This window comes from Panicum virgatum, chromosome 5N (assembly GCF_016808335.1).
Source record: "Panicum virgatum strain AP13 chromosome 5N, P.virgatum_v5, whole genome shotgun sequence".
In the NCBI taxonomy this organism is placed as follows: Eukaryota; Viridiplantae; Streptophyta; class Magnoliopsida; order Poales; family Poaceae; genus Panicum; species Panicum virgatum.
In genome coordinates this window covers 14,568,695-14,586,900 of record NC_053149.1, presented here as the reverse complement: position 1 = coordinate 14,586,900, position 18,206 = coordinate 14,568,695, and the positions used below count along the sequence as shown (strand labels likewise).

At 46.3% G+C, this 18,206-nt stretch overlaps 1 protein-coding gene across 1 annotated transcript; it reads left to right on the top strand.

Moving 5' to 3' along the window:
• The first annotated feature begins 6,319 nt into the window (after positions 1–6,319).
• LOC120673091 (calmodulin-1) lies at positions 6,320–10,150 on the top strand. Its single transcript, XM_039953780.1, has 2 exons — positions 6,320–6,557; positions 9,529–10,150. Exons 1-2 carry the CDS (start codon positions 6,482–6,484, stop codon positions 9,900–9,902), a joined length of 450 nt encoding a protein of 149 aa, XP_039809714.1. The 5' UTR covers positions 6,320–6,481; the 3' UTR covers positions 9,903–10,150.
• Positions 10,151–18,206: the final 8,056 nt, after the last annotated feature.

Sequence of the window (18,206 nt, the reverse complement as noted above, 5' to 3'; positions counted from 1 at the left end):
ATAAAAAAGAAAAAACCGCCGGCTGGTTTGGGAAGAAGACGCAAACTATGGCCCTTGGGCCTGGCGTTTGCTTGCACTCACCAGATGGGCTCACGAGAGGGATAAGATTGATGGGCTGACAGGATGCGCGCGGTTACGACTGCAGGCTCGATGCGCAGTTATTTCTAGGCCCAAATTGTCAAAGCCATAATTTTGCCTTGCTAAGGCATTCCTCACTTTTTGCTTTTTAGCTCTTTTCGCGAAAAAATTTCACATCTAGATCCTTTTTGAAACGGTTTGCAGAAATGGACCCAAGGTGTCGGTGCCGTAAATCACGGCGCCGAGCTAACACGTCTCGGCGCCATAATTTACGGCGTCGTAGACTTTGGCGCCGAGCTAGCTACCATACCCCCGCGGCCGGTTTTCTTTCCCTCAGTTTCCTCTCTCGCGCGCACAGCCGTCCGTACCGCCGCGCCGCCACTGCTGTGCGTGCTCCGCCTTGTGTCCCCTCCGGTCGACCTCCTCGCGGGCCCGACTTGGCGCCCCATGCTCAGGCTCATCCCCCCCCCGGCCGGCCTGGCACAGGGGTCGCAGCGGGCGCCGCCGGTGCGGGCGGCCGGCTGAGCGCAGCCGCCCGGGGGTGGGAGGCGTGCCGCGCCCCCCACCTCTCTGGCGAACCTCCCCAGTAGAAAGGTAGGCCTATTTTTTTTCAAACTAGTCAATTTAGTATAGTTAGAAAATTAGTAATGAACTTATTTAGAGATTTAGTTAGTTAATTTTAGTTTGTATATAATATAGTTAGATAATTTAGTATATTTGGATAATTTGGTATATAGTTACATAATTAGTAATGAACTTGTTTAGAGATTTAGTTAGATAATTATAGTTTTTATAGAATTTAGTTAGATAATTAGTATAGTTAGATAATTTAGTATAGTTGGATAATTTGTAGGAAGACATATTAGTTGAACATTGTCGATTTAGAATCCATTAGCATTAATTGGCATACTAAGTTTCGTGTTTTGCATACCAACTAGATGGGCAAATTAGTGACCGTGTATCATGAAGGAATTGTGAAGAAAGATCACTTATCGAATGTCAGATTTGTTGGAATGGAAAGTGTTTCTTTGATGTTTGATGCTCGGCCGCTGTTTAGTGAGGTCATTGTGTAAGGATCACCGGGGTGTCCGACCCTAGAGGGGGAGGGGGTGAGTAGGGTCGCTAATCGCTTTCTATCCTAGGGCTCAATCTATTTGCATGAGATAAACCTAATACATCCTACACATGCTAGTTATGACTAAGGTTTATCTATACTACTCTCTACTTACCCCTAAAAGACTTGCAACCTATAGCCAATCCTAATCAAACTAACTAGGAAAGTAAAAGTACACAAGATAGAGTAAATGCGGAAACGTAATACGGTAAGTAAAGAGGTAAGGGAGAGGATATGCAAACTCCCGTGAAGACACCAAGACACACGATTTAACGTGGTTCGGTTAGGACACCAAGTCCCTCCCTACGTCCACGGCCACTTGTCCAACACGAACAAGTGTGATGCCAAGTCTCTTCGCTTGATCACCGTCTTGCGTTCGCCACCAAGACTCCCGGCAAGCAAAGGCTAAGTGACCACAAGTCACCAAGACAAGGCCACCACCACCGTCTCTCTCGAAGCGTCACCAATGACACCGTCTTCACTATTGGAGCTTCTCACCAAGAGGGGTCTCCTTCCCCGCACAAAGTGTCGTTGCCGCTCCACACCAAGTCGGAGGGTCACACGACGAGTACACAAGATGCTTGCCGCAGTAAGACTTTCTCTCAAGCTAGTTTTCTCAAGAACTAAGCCTAAACAAGCACTAAGCACTCTCACAAGTGTGCTTAAGCCTATATGATGTACAATGAAGCTCTAAGGTGGTTGGAGATGTTCTTCAAGTTTAGTAAGCTTTCAGCAACTCCAGCACCCCCAAATGACCCGCCCTTGGGGGTATATATAGGCAGGCCAAGCAGATATAGGCGTTGGAGAAAAGCTGCCAGAAAAACACTTAACGCCGGTTAATCCGACAAACCTCCAAAAGCCATCGTCGGTTCAACCGGTGATACTAAACTGCCCGCCTCAAAAACTAGCCGTTACGTGTACGGGCAATCAACCGATGCTGCATCGGTTTAACTGGTGAGTGTAGTTGTCCTGTGAACTCTGAAAAACAAACTCTCTGGACAACTGCGCCGACGTTCACCAAGACCCTATCGTCGGTTCATTCGGTGTATAGACCTTGTCTCAGCTTCTGAGTCCATTGCACCGACGTATTCAACTTCCCTAACATCGGTTCAACCGGTGAAACCAGAATTCCTGGTGTGCTCCAAGTCAATGCACCGACGTATGTAATTTTCTTAGCGTCGGTTCAACCAGTGATAGTAAAGTATCTCGGTGTGCTCCAAGTCAATGCGCCGATGTATGTGCTTTTCTTAGCGTCGGTTCAGCCGGTGATACTAAAGTATCTCTGTCTTGATTTCTTTGACTTGGATTCTTTGAGGGTCTCTTCAATTCTTTGTCCCTTGGACCGAAGAGGTTTCAGGGCACTGCCCTGAGACCCGCGAGGGGCGGCTCCCCCTCAACCCCGTCCGCACCGTAGGGGCGGCCCTTCGGGCCTAGCTACGCCTATCTCTTCTTTGTCATCACTTGAACCTAAAAGCCTGAGAATGGTCATCTTAACAATCATATTAGTCCAAGTGTTGTGTTGTCTATATCAATCACCAAAACATTATATTGAAATATGGCATGAGAGGCCATTTTCGCTACACATTGCTAAGGCTTGTGAGGAGTTGCAATGGAATTCAAATGAGGATGCCTTCTCAGTTGAAGGGGTAGTTCACTATGGTAAATCTGGGAGAGTTTTTAGCCGGCTAGTCCAAATTACATCCGAGGCTGCGTGAGAGAGATATGTGAATATTTTCATGGGCAATGAGATCCAATGTTTACTCTAAAAAGTCTATTCTCTGCAAACAGTAGGTACTGAAAACACTATACTCTGAAAACTATGATTCTGAAAAGTTTATTCTCTATAAACAGTAGGAACTGAAAAGCCTATACTCCGAAAACAGTAGGTTCTGAAAAACCTATTCTCTTGCAAAAGCCTGTACTCTAAAAACAGTAGGATGTGTAGGTTCTGAAAAGTCTACTCTGAAAGCCTATTCATATAGCCTTTTCAGTTTTCTGTCCAATAGGATGTGTAGTCTATGAGATAAATAGGCTTTTTAGAATCGTAGGAATCAGTAAATTCATCAATGCTTTCTAGGAGCATTTACACCCGCACACTCTGGTACAAACCTGCCTCCCTCCGGCTATATATAGTCCTTCATTTCAATCCCTTACGTTCAGTGGAGTAGCTCCTTACGTTCACTGAAGTAGCAATGTCTGCAGGGTCATCTGGCGGGAAGGGTTTTGGCACTAGGAAAGGAAAGGGGGGAAGGAAGGGACCTCCGGTAGTGTGGGATGGGCCTCTTGGTCCAGACTTCTTTCCGGAACCGATATTTCAGTTCCTTGCTCAGACTAAAAGAGAGTTCGCCAAAGAAACACCACTCAGACAGTATGATAACCACAAAGAGGAGTGGCCAAAATGTAGGCATGGTGAGGACGGCTTAGTGCAGATGTGCACCGATGGGATGGATGGAGGTCGCCGTTTCTTCAAATGCCCCCGCGCTTGGGTAATTATTAGCATCAAATAAATTTACATTATCTTTGTACTACCATTACAACTTACAAAAGATTCTGTTATAGTCTTCAGATGCTCCCAAGAACTATGGGTTCACTAGATGGGTCGATCCCGCATCAATTGATCCGCATCAGGAGTACATCGAACACCTACAGAATCGTATCTTTGAGTTAGAAGCTGAAGTGAGCGCTGCTGCCCAGGAGAAAGATGATGGCGTCTACCCAGAGGAAAGGTGCACTATTCCTAACTGCAGCTGCCCCTGTCACAAGAACCAGGGTCCTCCATCGTCGCCGTCACTGCCACCACCAACACATGCAACGAAAGCATACTATGGAGAAGGTGCAACACAATATGCTTGGTGGCCGCACTACTAGAGTACCCTAGTAGCATTTCGATGCTACATGCAATGTTTCTTCTCCCGTTTAGTGCAATAAGGCATGTTAGGTTTAGTCCAGAACCTTATCATCCTAGTATTGTACACCACCAGACATGCCACTTCCTGTGTTGTCTCTGTTTAATTATATAATGTCCCCTATTGAATGTCTTTAATTCTATCAGATTATGTCGACTATTTAACTCGTATACTAATGATCATATTAAGGCTATAAGAACACAAAAGTATACTCAAACATGCAATGATGACAACATATTAAAACTAGAGTACATGATAGCTCACCGAATAGTTCAGTACATGACAACACAAGAATAAACGACCACATAATTCAAACTACAATAAAAGACAGCACACCTAATAATTCATTACATGATAGCACGACATCAGTCGACCTGAATAGTTCATTACTCGCTAGACTTGCCCAAGGTAAACTCGCATTCTACTGCGTGCAACGAGGCCACTTCCCCTTCCTCAAAGCATTTGGATTCTCCTCCATTGCGGCTTTGGCATGGCGAACACGCTCAAGCTTCCGCTCCCTCTCCTCCCTACGCTCAGCTACCAGCCTCCTTTGTTGTTCTTCCTGCCGCTCCTTTTCTGCTGCCACCTCCTGGTGTCTCTTCTCCACCCTCTCCCGCCGCTCTACTCCCCACTTCTTGCACATCTCCATATAACTCTTGTCCTCCTCCTTGATTTCAGTGTCAATCCACTGCTCAAAATCACAGAGCGGGAGAGGGGTCTACAAAACAATCCATTGTTACACAATATTCACACACGATTTCAAATAATATCAAAGTAAATGAAGACTAAACATAAATTCTAACCAGCAACCCAATGCGGATCTGACGAGGTGTTGGATCGAAGGCACAGTTGGCACACATCCAATATCTCTGTCTATATGTGTCCTCTTCAACGGACACATCTACCTTGCAAGGATCACCGCAGAAGCACATCGGTACAGGAACTCCACTAGACAGCAGCAAACGGACATATGCATCACCAGTCCGCACCGGCGGTTTCTTAGATTTACCACGCCTAGACATCCTAGTTGCATAATACACGTTAAATCAATTAAACCCTAAACCCTAAGTAATAAAGTTTCTACATTAAAAAAACCATGTAAACTAGACCTAATCAAAATGTACAAATTGAGGAGGGGGGAGAGAGAGGATACCTTGCTCTTGAAGATGTATGGATTGATTCGAAGTTTCCAAGGTCCAATATGTGGATTGAAATGGTAAGGCGAGTGGGGAGGGAGAGAAAAACCGAGAATGGTGAAGGAGAATGAATGCAAGCTCGGGAAAGAAAACTGGCTGTGGGGGTATGGTAGCTAGCTCGGCGTCAAGGTCTACGGCGCCGAGCTCGGCGCCAAGGTCTGGGGCGCCGAGCTGGGCGCCAAGATCTACGGCGCCAAGAAGGCTGCCACGTCGACGCCAGGCGAGCAGCAACCGTGGCCGGCTCCCCAAAGCTCGGCGCCGTATACTATGGCGCCGAGACGTGTTAGCTCGGCGTCGTGATCTACGGCGCTGACCCCCTGGGTTCATTTCTGCAAATCGTTTCAAAAAAGGCCTAGATGTGAAATTCTTTCGCGAAAAGGGCTAAAAAACAAAAAGTGTGGCTAAGGCATTTTGATCTTATTTGGTTTGACATCCTTTTTTATCTGTTCTTTGACTTGAAACTTAGAGAGAGTTGAAAACTGCCCCACTACAGAGATGAGTCATAACCCGGATCAGTTCGGGGCGACCCAAAATTATGGGCCCTTTTTTCAGATGATGGACCTGGCAACATGGTCCGTTGGCATCAATGCTTAGCTTTTCAAATTCAAATCTTTTAATCAATCAATAGTTTATAATACTTCTACTTGAAATTTTCAATTTGTAAATCCTACTAGCTTCATTCCAGAATATAGCTACTTTATGTTTTCTCTAAGCCAAACCTTTTAAACTTTGACTATAGTCTATAGATAGTAAAAAGTTATAAAGATTGACGACACGCAAATAATATGAGTTTATTCAATTATTCATAACGAAACTAATCATTATAACATGTAACCTTTTCTATTTAAAATAATTATTTTTAGAGATATTATTGGTCAAAGTAATTACTGCAAAAAGATCAGTTTAAAAATTGTTATATTTCAGGATGAAGGTAGTACTGTTGTATTTGTGATATGCAAATATTAGTGACATGTAAGTGGGGTCCATGCTCGCCACGAGGAGCACTCGAGACAACAGGCAAGTGTCGCGTGGAACCCACGAGACCGGTCGGTCTCTGCGACCGGGTCTCGTCTTCTCTTCTCCTCGTGGCCTCCTCCCTCCCACTTCCTCCATTCGCGCTTCTCCTCTCTCTCTCTCTCTCGCTGCCCGTCTCCACTCCCTCCGTCAGATCCCTCGCCCGGGCTACCATGGCGGACCAGCTCACCGACGACCAGATCGCCGAGTTCAAGGAGGCCTTCAGCCTCTTCGACAAGGACGGCGACGGTATTCCCATGCGCGCTTGCCCCCTCCTTCTCGATGCGTGCGTCCCTCCCTTTGCTTGATGTGGCGTGGTAGATTCACCGGCGCGACGGGAGATCTCGTATGGTCGCTGGCTGCGTCCGTTGCGGCTGGCACCAGGTGGATCGCGGGGGTAGTTTGGGATATTTTGTCCACCTCGGTGTGTGTCGCTGTCGAGATGTAGATGTAGATGCAGTTGCAGATCTCGCATCCTTTAGCTCCTGCGCGCTTTATCCTGGCAATAGCTCTTAGTAGGATCCCAAAAAGGGAGAGAGATAGTGCCCTGTGTCCGATGAGGGTTTGCTCAGCTGGCCCTGGAGCGGCGAAGTGGGCGTCTGGGCGCAAATGGCGACGCAGATCGATCGGCCGGGTCTAGGATGGGTCGCTTGGATGTTCTGTGGGAGCTCAGCCATGTAATCATTACGTACATGGGAATTCCCCTTTTATGGTAACTGGGATAGTGCTCATAGAGGTCACTGAATCTGTGTGAGGGGTGGCACCAACGTGGGTAGCACGGACGTGGTGCTGCCGGCAGCTTCAAGGAGGTGAAGGGCGCAACGTGGTGGGATCTCACTTGTATCATGGGTTGTGGGAGCATGGTGAGTTATTAGTTAGTGGGCGTGGGTATGGCAGAAAAGGTGATGTGTGGTGTGTTGCTGGGGTTAGGATACAGAACCAGTGCATCTAGTGTTGGAGCTAGTTGTTTTGGGTCTTGTGACATTGCATGGCATGGTGTTACGCCGTACAGCCGTTACCGCCCTTGGCAGGTTGTGGGTAAAGGATGCAACTGCTGCTTTGGATTATGGGGGATGTTTGGTTGATCCGCTACGCTATCCTGTTTACTGTGATTATGTGGTAAAAGAAAGCAGCTCGTCAAATTACTGGACAAATTATGGCAAAAGATCTAGCACTATCGCTATTTGCTATTGAATCCAATGGTTGCTGGATTTGGTCAAATTACCAAAATTTATCGTCCACCGTTTGGAAGTTGGAAGTAAACACATAGAATTTGGTCTTCATTCATGCTAATGGATCAGCATGTCTGTAGGAGTAATGATATCTATGAATGCATTTGCACGTGGACTAATGTCATCTCATTTTATTGATTATCAACGATTGGGTTATTGAGGGGACTTGCATGTGAATAGTAAGCACAATAATTGCATCATAACAGTGTAGATTACATCTAGATTGGGAAAAAAAATATTGGAGTTGCTTTCTTGTTAAGTACAATTGCCTATTTCTCACTGGTTTTACCTGGTTTTTGTTTATTTTACTCCCATATAAAACATACCAAAATTGCATTTAGGGTTAAGAAAAGAAAGTTACCCAGCTGTGAACTGCAGAATCAAGACCTATGAACCTTAGGAGAATGCCCAACCGTGTTTTATAGTGAATACATAACTGTTTGATACGCTATCACTAGTTAAGTGTGTTTGCTGGCATTTTCATTTTGCAAGGCTTTGAATGGATTTAGGTCAGATCAGGGACAATCCCTAGCCCTAGTCTGTAATTAAGAAGCTGCAGATAATTAGCAGGTCTCTAGTGGTTTTCCAGTTGGTCTAATTTTCTCTTATTGCTGATTATTTCCTCAGTTTCCTTCTACAGTATTATATAATGCTTCGAATCTATATGATGTATGCATAGCAGCAAAACCTCCTTACAATTCTATAATAACTCCAGTCGTCAGGAAATCTTGTTCCTTGGGTTTACCAGTCAATATAATCTGGTCCAGTGCATTTCATAGTTTGTGATGCCATGGTGTGACATCTGCTAGCATCATAATGATAAGAAAAATGGAAACTTGGCCAACCTAGGTGGAATTAAGGTGTCTTTTAATTAGAAGAAATATGCACTCAAATTTTGAGCCAAAATGGACTTAAACCTGGGTGGGTGGTAGTGTATACCCACCAACTGAATCTGCTAGAATAATATGTTCGCAGAAGGGTAGTCCAATGTTATTCCTGTTGCCTCAAAAAAGTTTCCAGTGCTGGCGCTCATCTAGTATAGCATTGAATAGGCACTATTCTACTGTAGATATTGATTAGCATGTTTAATATATTATACTGTTGCAACTGTATGATGTAAGAATAGTTAAACAGTCACTGGAACCTTAATTGTGTAGCTATGGATATCTCTTAACTCATGATATTCAAAGCATGGAGTTGACTTTCTGGTTTCTATCCTAGTATCCTGTGAACCAAAATTCTTCTTATATCATCAATAAGTTGTTGGTAGACTGCGTTTGTGTTTTGCCTATGTGATTCTTGAATATCTTTTGAGGCATTTGTTTTGCATAGTATTTGAAGATGTTTGTAATTTTCACCAATCACCATGATATAGTTTCATGCCTTTTCAGTTTCCAGGCATTAATAGTAACAAAGTCAATTGCATATTTTGTTCCTAATCTGTCTTCAGCGAGTTGTAACCCACATAATTAGGCCTTGAATGGAATTTCTTCCTCTTTGCATCCTGATAAAGAAAATCTAGGTAGATTCTTATGCTGTGTAGGTAGTTGACTTTTATCCATTCCACTGATTGTCTTACATAGGTTCTGCTGGATGGCCTAGTAAATTTCTTCATGGATTGCTGTCCAATGTGTTATAGCTGCCTACCTGTAGAAGGATCTGTACCTGCGAGATACATTAATATACAATGTCAGACAAAGGACAACTGGCGTGTTTATGGTTATAATAATGTTGTCAGTTAGAGGAGCTATCCTGTAGCACTAGTAGTGTGGTGTGCTTTTTCTGCCTGAGGCAGGTACAAGGATTAACTAATAGTTCCCCGATCACCTATCCATTGTAATAGTTCCTAAATCATCTTGATTGTTAACAGCCTTACATGATTGGAATGCCCCCTCATAATATTTCCCTGTTATTTTCTGTATTTGCTAATTGCTATATTAATTTAATTAATTTGAGAAGCAGTAAGTAATGTTTATCTCGTGTAACAGGCTGCATCACCACCAAGGAACTTGGAACTGTGATGCGCTCATTGGGGCAGAACCCTACCGAGGCTGAACTCCAGGACATGATCAATGAGGTTGATGCAGATGGCAACGGAACCATTGACTTCCCTGAGTTCCTCAACCTGATGGCACGCAAGATGAAGGACACTGACTCTGAGGAGGAGCTCAAGGAGGCCTTCCGTGTGTTTGACAAGGACCAGAACGGCTTCATCTCCGCGGCTGAGCTCCGCCACGTCATGACCAACCTTGGCGAGAAGCTGACAGATGAGGAGGTGGACGAGATGATCCGCGAAGCTGATGTGGATGGTGATGGCCAGATCAACTACGAGGAGTTCGTGAAGGTGATGATGGCCAAGTGAGATGTGCTCTTTTGAAGCTAGTTTCTCTCCTGATGGTAGTAACTAGTTTAGTGTTGAAAACTGACTGCATTTGGTTATCCCTTATTCCGATCCGTGCGCCAATGAACAGATATGTTGTTTGTTTTCTTCCCTGGGATTTCACTGTATCTGTAATTTCTTTTGGATTCGTTTGCGATTGTATTACATTTATGTTATCTGGGTACAATGATCATGCCTTCCCCTTCCAAATTTAGGTGTTGAATTTTTTACAGTAATCTACCCCAACTTGTTTGGGAAAAAATGCTATGTTGTTGTTGTTGTAATTTCTTGCAGTAACACGTGGTATGCAGGTGCGGCGGCTATATCTGCTATCTGGTTTGGTTGTTGCTTGTTCTATTATGTTAGATTCTTGCAGCAATACGGAGTGATTTTGCGGCAACTGGGCATCTTTGAGAAAGAGAAAGAGAATGCAGATGATGATGTTGATGTGATGGGATCGATTATATTCCAGCTGATCTACATGTACACTCTACTTTGACTACTATTGATGGACCAGACATCCACTACATCAGGACATCAACATAAACCTCTAGTTGATCAAGTTGAAGAAGTTCATGAAGAACCATCGGAGCTTGAGGGGGAGGCTACCTTAGAGCGTCTGGCTCCACGGCACATTCAGCAACACCATCCATCTCAACAAATGATCATTAATTTGCATGAACGCACCACTAGGCATAAATGGGAAAATTCCTTGGAAGGCCCTGAAAAAAATGGCGCTCCCTTTTATGGCCTCAGAACAGTAAAACTCCCTTCTATATCCGTAGTTATATTTTTGTTCCCCTCCATGACCCTACAGTTGGATACGTTAGCCTCAATCCGTTCCTGTTTGAGGTGAGCAGCAACAAATTTTGGACTGAACTACCCTCCTTACCCCGACGCCTCCTGTTTGAGGTGAGCAGCAACAAATTTTGGACTGAACTACCCTCCTTACCCCGACGCCTCCCCATCTCTCTGCAGTGCCGCCCTCCACCCCAACCGCGAGCAGCTCTTCCCCAACTGCGGCGGCGCACAGGTCTGAGCGGCGCAGGCCCTCCCCAGGAGGGCGGCGGAGGTCCTCCCCTAGGCTCGCGGCTCAGGCGGCCGCCGCATCCAGGGGCGCGGCGGAGGGGGGCATCAGGCACGCTGGCCCCTCAAAACCAGCCTGAGCCCATTAGCATTGAGTTCCCCATGTCTTCAGGCTCAAGTCCATTTGATGCAACCAAAGCAAAAGGAAACAAACAAGCTAAACAGTCTAAAGAGAAAGGAATGATTGTGAACCCCAAAGCTAAGAAGCAAACTAAAGACAAGAAACAGAAGAAGAGTGTGTTATTTGAAAGCCCTGCATGTGAATCTATTATATGGTTGTGCATGATGCTTTCTCTAGTGTGTTCAAAATGTTGACTGTTTCCTTCATAATATCATGCTACCAAAAAATAATACATGTCCAATATTTGTTCTCTATCTGCTTATGCAATGCTAGGGGTATTTTGGTCCTTTCATAGCTACTTACTGGGATTTAACTGCAGAACTAACGGTAGGGCCGTGGAAGGGAACGAAAATGAAACCAGGGATATAGAAGGGAGTTTTACTATTCTGAGGCCATAGAAGGGAGCGCCATTTTTTCCAGATCTTTCCAAGGAATTTCCCTGGCATAAATCTAGAGAGATTTCACACTTTGCACATTCTGCATTTGTTGCCTCTTTTGAACCTCTAGATGTTGGACACGCTCTTTCTAATCCAAATAGGGTAAATGCCATGCATGAAGAGTTAGAAAACTTTGAAAGGAACCGGGTTTGGGTTTTAGTTGAACCTCCACCAAACTATAATCTTATAAGAACTAAGTGGGTTTTAAAAAACAAACAGGGTGAAAACGGTTTGGTTGTTCGAAACAAAGCGAGATTAGTGGCCCAGGGGTATAGCCAGAAAGAAGGAATCGATTATGAAGAAACCTTTGCCCATGTTGCCCGTTTAGAAGCCATTCAAATCCTTCATGCTTTTGCAGCTTCAAATAGTTTTAAGCTTTTTCAAATGGATGTCAAAAGTGCTTTTCTAAATGGTTTCATAGAGGAAGAGGTTTATGTTAGGCAACCTCCAGCTTTTGAAAATTCCAAAAAACCCCGATTGTGTTTCCAAGCTTCGAAAGGCTCTTTATGGTCTAAAATAAGCTTCTAGAGCATGGTATGCTCGTTTGAAAATGTTTTTGCTTGAACAAGGTTTTGAAATGGGGTCGGTTGATAAAACTCTCTTTCTCCTCAGGCAAGGCAATGATACCTTAATTGTTCAGATTTACGTGGATGATATCATCTTTGGTGGTTCTTCTCATGCTTGTGTTGCCAAGTTTGCAGATACTACGAGCAGGGAGTTTGAGATGTCAATGATGGGGGATTTGAACTTCTTCCTCGGCCTTCAGATCAAGAAAAGCAAGGAAGGCACCTTCGTGCATCAAGGCAAGTACACGAAGGATGTGCTGAAGAAGTTTGACATGATGGATGCTAAGCCATTTCAACTCCCATGGCGACGACGATAGCTTTGGATGCGGATGAAGATGGAGAGACGGTTGACCAGAAGGAGTATCGGAGTATGATCGGCTCCCTCTTGTACCTGACGGCGATGAGGCCGGACATACACTTCGCCGTGTGTCTGTGCGCTTGTTTTTAGGCTTCACCAAGAATCTCTCACTGACAGGTGGTGAAGAGAATCATGAGGTACCTTCATTTCACACCTGAATTTGGTCTTTGGTACTCCTCTTCTTCTACACTATCTCTTTGTGGCTATCCCGATGCCGATTTTGCTGGATGTCATTTGAATCGCAAGTCTACTTCTGGAACTTGTCAGTTCTTTGGTTCGTCTCTTGTTTCGTGGTCTTTTCGCAAACAGCCTAGCGTTGCTCAGTCTACGACTGAAGCTGAATATGTTGCTACTGCTAGCTGTTGCTCTCAACTCTTGTGGATGACTTACACTTTGCACGATTTTAGGTTGATCTTTTTTGGAGTAACTCTTCTTTGTGACAGCACGAGTGCCATCAGCGTTGCCAAAAATCCCGTGCTCCACTCCAAAACCAAACACATAGATGTGAGATACCACTTTCTGAGAGACCACTAAGAAAAAGGGGATATCGAGCTTCGCCATGTTGCTACCCAAAACCAGATAGCCGATATCTTTACCAAACCTTTGGATCAGGCCACCTTTGCTTGTTTGCGAGGAGAGCTTTGTGTGTGCTTCCCATTTTGAGTTGGGTTTTCTGATCTTTGGAACATGTTGTATACTTCTTTCTTGATTTTTGGCTTTTGTACACTTGATCTTTGGTTTTGGTCTTTTTCCTTGGTTTGTATCCTTCTTGTGATTTTCTTTTCATGCATTGCATTTGTATATCATGCACTAGCTTCATACTGAGCTTCTCATATATGCCATGAGTATTCATCTATACTCATGTGAACTGATGCTTTAGATTGTGGTGTTTGTGCAATGCATTGCTTATATTCTTGAAGGAATGAGATAAAAATCTTGTGAGCTAAGCCTTTAAATTGAATCTGAATCGTAAATGCCTATCACCCATGAGTAGCTTTTTGCTAAGTTTTGCTCTTGCTTAGATTGCTAGTTTTGTGTTAGCTTATATTTGGGTGCTTTTTTCTTTACACATGGCTTATCATTGTGCATGCTTTGCATTTCTAGAGGTAATTTTGATGTTGAGCTACACGTGTGCCAAGAAGCACTTTATAAACCTTGGTTACATTCTTGTTATATCACGCATACAAACAAACACACAATCAAGAAAAGAAATACAGGCTTTATCGTTGAGCTCGATTCGGAAACAATTAAGATATGGAGATAGAAGTGATATTTTTGGGTGGTTTCCTAATGGTACGGCCAAAACTATATTAGAAATGGCGTGGTAAAGTTTCGGGTCGATCAGAGATGTTTTGGTGCATGAAATGATAAGTTAATGGGGGTGTTTAGGGCCTAAACAAGGGTCCAGGGACTTGATTGTAATTAGTGGAAGGACCTGTTTAGAATTTCGGGAAAGGTTCGGATTACTAGGGAAAAGGGTAGGGTTTTATTTATAAATAAGTTTGTATAGTGGGGGGTTTTGTAAATATTATAAAGGACAGGGCTTGATTAGCAAAATGGCCAAAGGGTGGAGGGGTTCTTAAAGGAATAAGGAGAAGGGTAGGGGCTTTTGGGCAAAAAGCCCTTTCTTTCCCCTTCCACCTTTCCGCAGAGCAGGAGAGGCGCGCCTGGGGCGTCGGCGGCGGCCCTCGCCGGCGACCCAAGGCACGGCGGTGGCTCGGTCCAGGGGAAAAGGGAGAGGGGCCCCTAGGAGACCCAATCCCCCTCCCAATTTGTGCAGAGGTGACCCATGGGGACGTCCCCACGGCGGCGCGCGGTGGTGGCCAACGGCGGCCCTGGGGGTGGTGCTGCGGCCACGGGAAAGGGGCTAGGGGCGGCGGGTGAACTCAACGGAGTGGCGGGGGTCCTACCTGGGCTCTGGGCTCGAGCAAGGAGGCGATGGAGCGGGCCAAACACGGAAGCAGGCGGCGGCGGTCAGGAAAGTGCGTGGCAGCGGCGCACCGAGCTGGGAGAGAGAGAGCTGGAGGTGGCGGGGTGTTTGTGCTGCGGAGAAGCGACGCGGGGTCCCTTTATAGCCGAGGAGAGGCGGTGGAGGCTTGGCGGGACGCGGTGGAGGCCGGCGAGCGGTGCGGGGCGCGTTAATGGCGTCGCGACGCGGCGGCGCGAGCGGCGATGCGGCACAGTGGCGTTGTGATGGCACGGGCAGGCGTGTGGCACGTGTGGGGGGGGGGGGGGGCGGGCGCTTTGCAGCAGAGGGGCGATGGCGCGAGCGGCGAGGGCGGGGCGCCAGCGGCGGGCGGCACGGTGCGCGGCGTGGCCACGCGGTGCGCGTGCGCACGGCGGGGCGGCGTCGCGGCTCGGGCGTCGGGCACGGCGAGTGCGCGCAGAGGGGCAGCGGTGGTGCGGGGGCGCGTGCGTCGCGGCGTGGGCAGGCGCGCACGTGGGTCGAGCAGGGGAGCGGGTGCGCGAGCACGTGCGCGCGGGCGGTGCCGAGCGGAGCGGCGAGCTCGTGCGCGCGGCGGCAGCCTTTGTGGCGAGGCGAGCGTGGAGGAGGGGCGGCGCGGGCTGAGCAGTGCTCGGGGGAGGAGAGAGGAAAGGAAGGGAGGAGGAGAGAAGAAAATGGAGAAGGAAAAAGAAAATGGAAAAAAGGAAAAGAAAAGAAAAAGAAAAGAAAAGGAGGGAGAGAGGAAAAGAGAGATTCGCGGCGAACCTTTCGGCGGCGACCACGACGCCGGTCGGGCACGCGTGCGCGGATCGAGGGGAACAGAGGGACGGAATGGAGACTGGATCCGGGTGTCGGGACAGGGGAAAAGATTTCGAGAGTTAGGGCTCAGGTTTTAGGAGGTTTTGAGCTCAACGATGAAAATAATTTTGAAAATAATTTAGCGAGTGGTTTATATGGTAAATTTTCCGGGATGTCACATCCACCTACAAGCCTATCCCTACCAAAGATGGTATGTATACCAAGCCACCTCCAAAAGCCCCAAAGAAACTGGTCTGGTTAGAGAAGCCAAACCACCTGAAGAACAAGCTTGATATCCTCCAGACATTGCCCATGAACACCTAAAGCACAAAAAATGCCTAGACCCACGGTGCGGATTCCGAATGGCACCACCTCATATGCAAAGAACAGCCCTCCCTTCCAACCAAAGCCTCAGTCAGTTGGAGAATCAGGAGCTTTCACCTACCCTGACCCACAGACCAAGAAGCCTGAACCCAAAGTGAACCCATAGTCTGAGAGAGTGAGGTTTCACTGTGAGCACTGTGAGAGGGATGGTCACCTAGCTGAGTTTAGTTAGCGTTGCAAGAGAGCTGAGAGACGGGAGTGCTAGTGGAGAAACCAGGACATGTACCACCCTACTTATGGTGTACATAGGCCTAAGTTTCCTCCTCCACGTGGTGCTAGGAGAGAGCAGTGTAGTCGTGAAGGAGAGAGACTTGAGGGCGCTAGGCATGATTCGAGCCATGGTCAATATGGTTTTGGGGGTCACGGCCGTAGCTTTGGGCCTCTGAGGTTCAACGGACCATGCTTTCCCGCGTGTGGTGGCCGCCCTCAAAGGAGAAGTGATTTTGTGGATGTTTCTAACCCCACTTTTGAGTAGATGGATCGACACTGGTACAACACTTGTTTTACTAACCCTAGTGTCGGCGCCTGTCAGACCCGGGCCCACGGGACTGTTGTAGGATCAAGAACACCGACTAGAGGGGGGGGGGGTGAATAGGCAGTTCAAAAACTAAAGCCAACAACACTAGAGAAATTTAATTAGTAACAAAGGAAAGCCCTATGTCATGCTATTACTATCTCTAGATGGGTTTGCAACCTAGGGTGACAAGATACAAATCAAGCTCTAGTAAAGTAAATTGCTCAAAGTAAAGACAAGAATAAAAGTGAGCAAGAGAAGTAACCAAGCTTGACACAAGAATTTATCCGGTGGTGTCGATGACTTGCCGGTCACCCCTAATCCACATTGAGGTGGATTCCAAGAATCAACCGCTCCTCTATCAAGAACCTCTTGATCTTGAGCCGGCTTGAATCAAGGAACCGCTCCACACCTCGATTCCACTAGAGTTGCTCTTCACCACTCCGGTGAGGTGAGCACAAGACATCTCACAACCGAAATCGGGGCTCCTCAATAATCTCCTTGGAGGTGCTCCACGAAATCCTCTTCTCCAAGCCATCTAGGGAGCGGCAACTCCCAAGAGTAACAAGTTGATGACGCTTGCTTGAAATTTCCCTAATGCCACAAAGCTCAAACTCTTGATGCAATGCACTAGGAAGCTCTCACATCCTCAAGAATGCAATTTCTAAGCAAGTGTGTGTGAGAGAGGGATGCCTTAGCTCTATGATGTCAAGAATGCAGTCCAAATGGCCAAGAGAGACACCCAATGGCCGGGCATTGGGTATATATAGACATCCCTTCAAAAACTAGCCGTTACACTCTTTTCTGCGAAGTCGCGGACCGTCCGCTTTTCAAAAACCGGACCGTCCGCCGTTATAAACCAGTGAGTCAGAGTGCATTTAATGCGTGTCAGAACTAGCCGTTAAGCCCTGGCGGATCGTCCGCTCCCCAGGAACGGACCGTCCGCAGTAAAGTGTTCCACACCACCAGAGACTAACATCGTCTCTGGAACAACTTTGAAATTAGCCTGCGGACCGTCTGCGCCTCAGTAGCGGACCGTCCGCAGTTCATCCTTGAAAACCACCAGAGACAACAATGTCTCTAGTACAAATTGTCAAATAGCCGGCGGACCGTCCGCGCCCCAGGGGCGGACCGTCCGCCGCACAGATCATAAGCCCAACCAGGGAAACACCCTCTCTGGTACATTTTGAGTTAGAGCTGCGGACCGTCCGCCCACCTGGGCCGGACTGTGCGCCAGTCACTTCTAAAAAACACCAGAGCCAAACATGCTCTCTGGAACGATTGCGGACCGTCCGCGCCCCAGGGGCGGACTGTCCGCGCTTGTGCAGTCAGCTCTCAAACTTGTTCTTTTACAAATCTTTTCAAAACATCGTTAGCCCTCATGCATGCACCTAGATATTTTGAGCAAAATGGCACTAAAGACCCGTCAAGCATGAGTACACAAGCCCTCTTGATAGTACGGCTATCTATCCAACAAATCCGGTCACTTTTCATCCACTAAACGCCTTGTGACCGGTAAAATACAAAAGCCCTATTTTATACCTTTGCCTTGAGCCCGAGCTTTGCTCATCATCTCCAAAACTCCATACATTCACAACCAAATCTCTTTCATCCGTGGATCAACCTATACTCATTATCTCAAATGAAATCGTTAATCCACAAACTGTTGTCATTAATTACCAAAACTCGAATTAGGGGCCTAGATGCTTTCAATCTCCCCCTTTTTGGTAATTGATGAGAACACTAAATTTTAGAGTGATAAAAGTGTTCAAGTCAACTTTATACACTAGGCATAAGGTGGACTTGGAATTGAACTTTGGAAGAACTTACTCATTTTATTGAAAATTTCAGAATATGGTATGAATAAATTCACCAAGTTCGATGAGTAGAGAGAACTCCCCCTTAATATGTGCATATAAATTTACATGAATACCAAGTACACATATATTATATTTGAAACTTTTGATGGAGTTTTCCCTACAAGTGGAAATCGATGCATACAAGATACAAGATATATATGATATGAATTTTAGCTTGGTTAGCACAACCTCACAACCACAAGATGAACATAAATAGA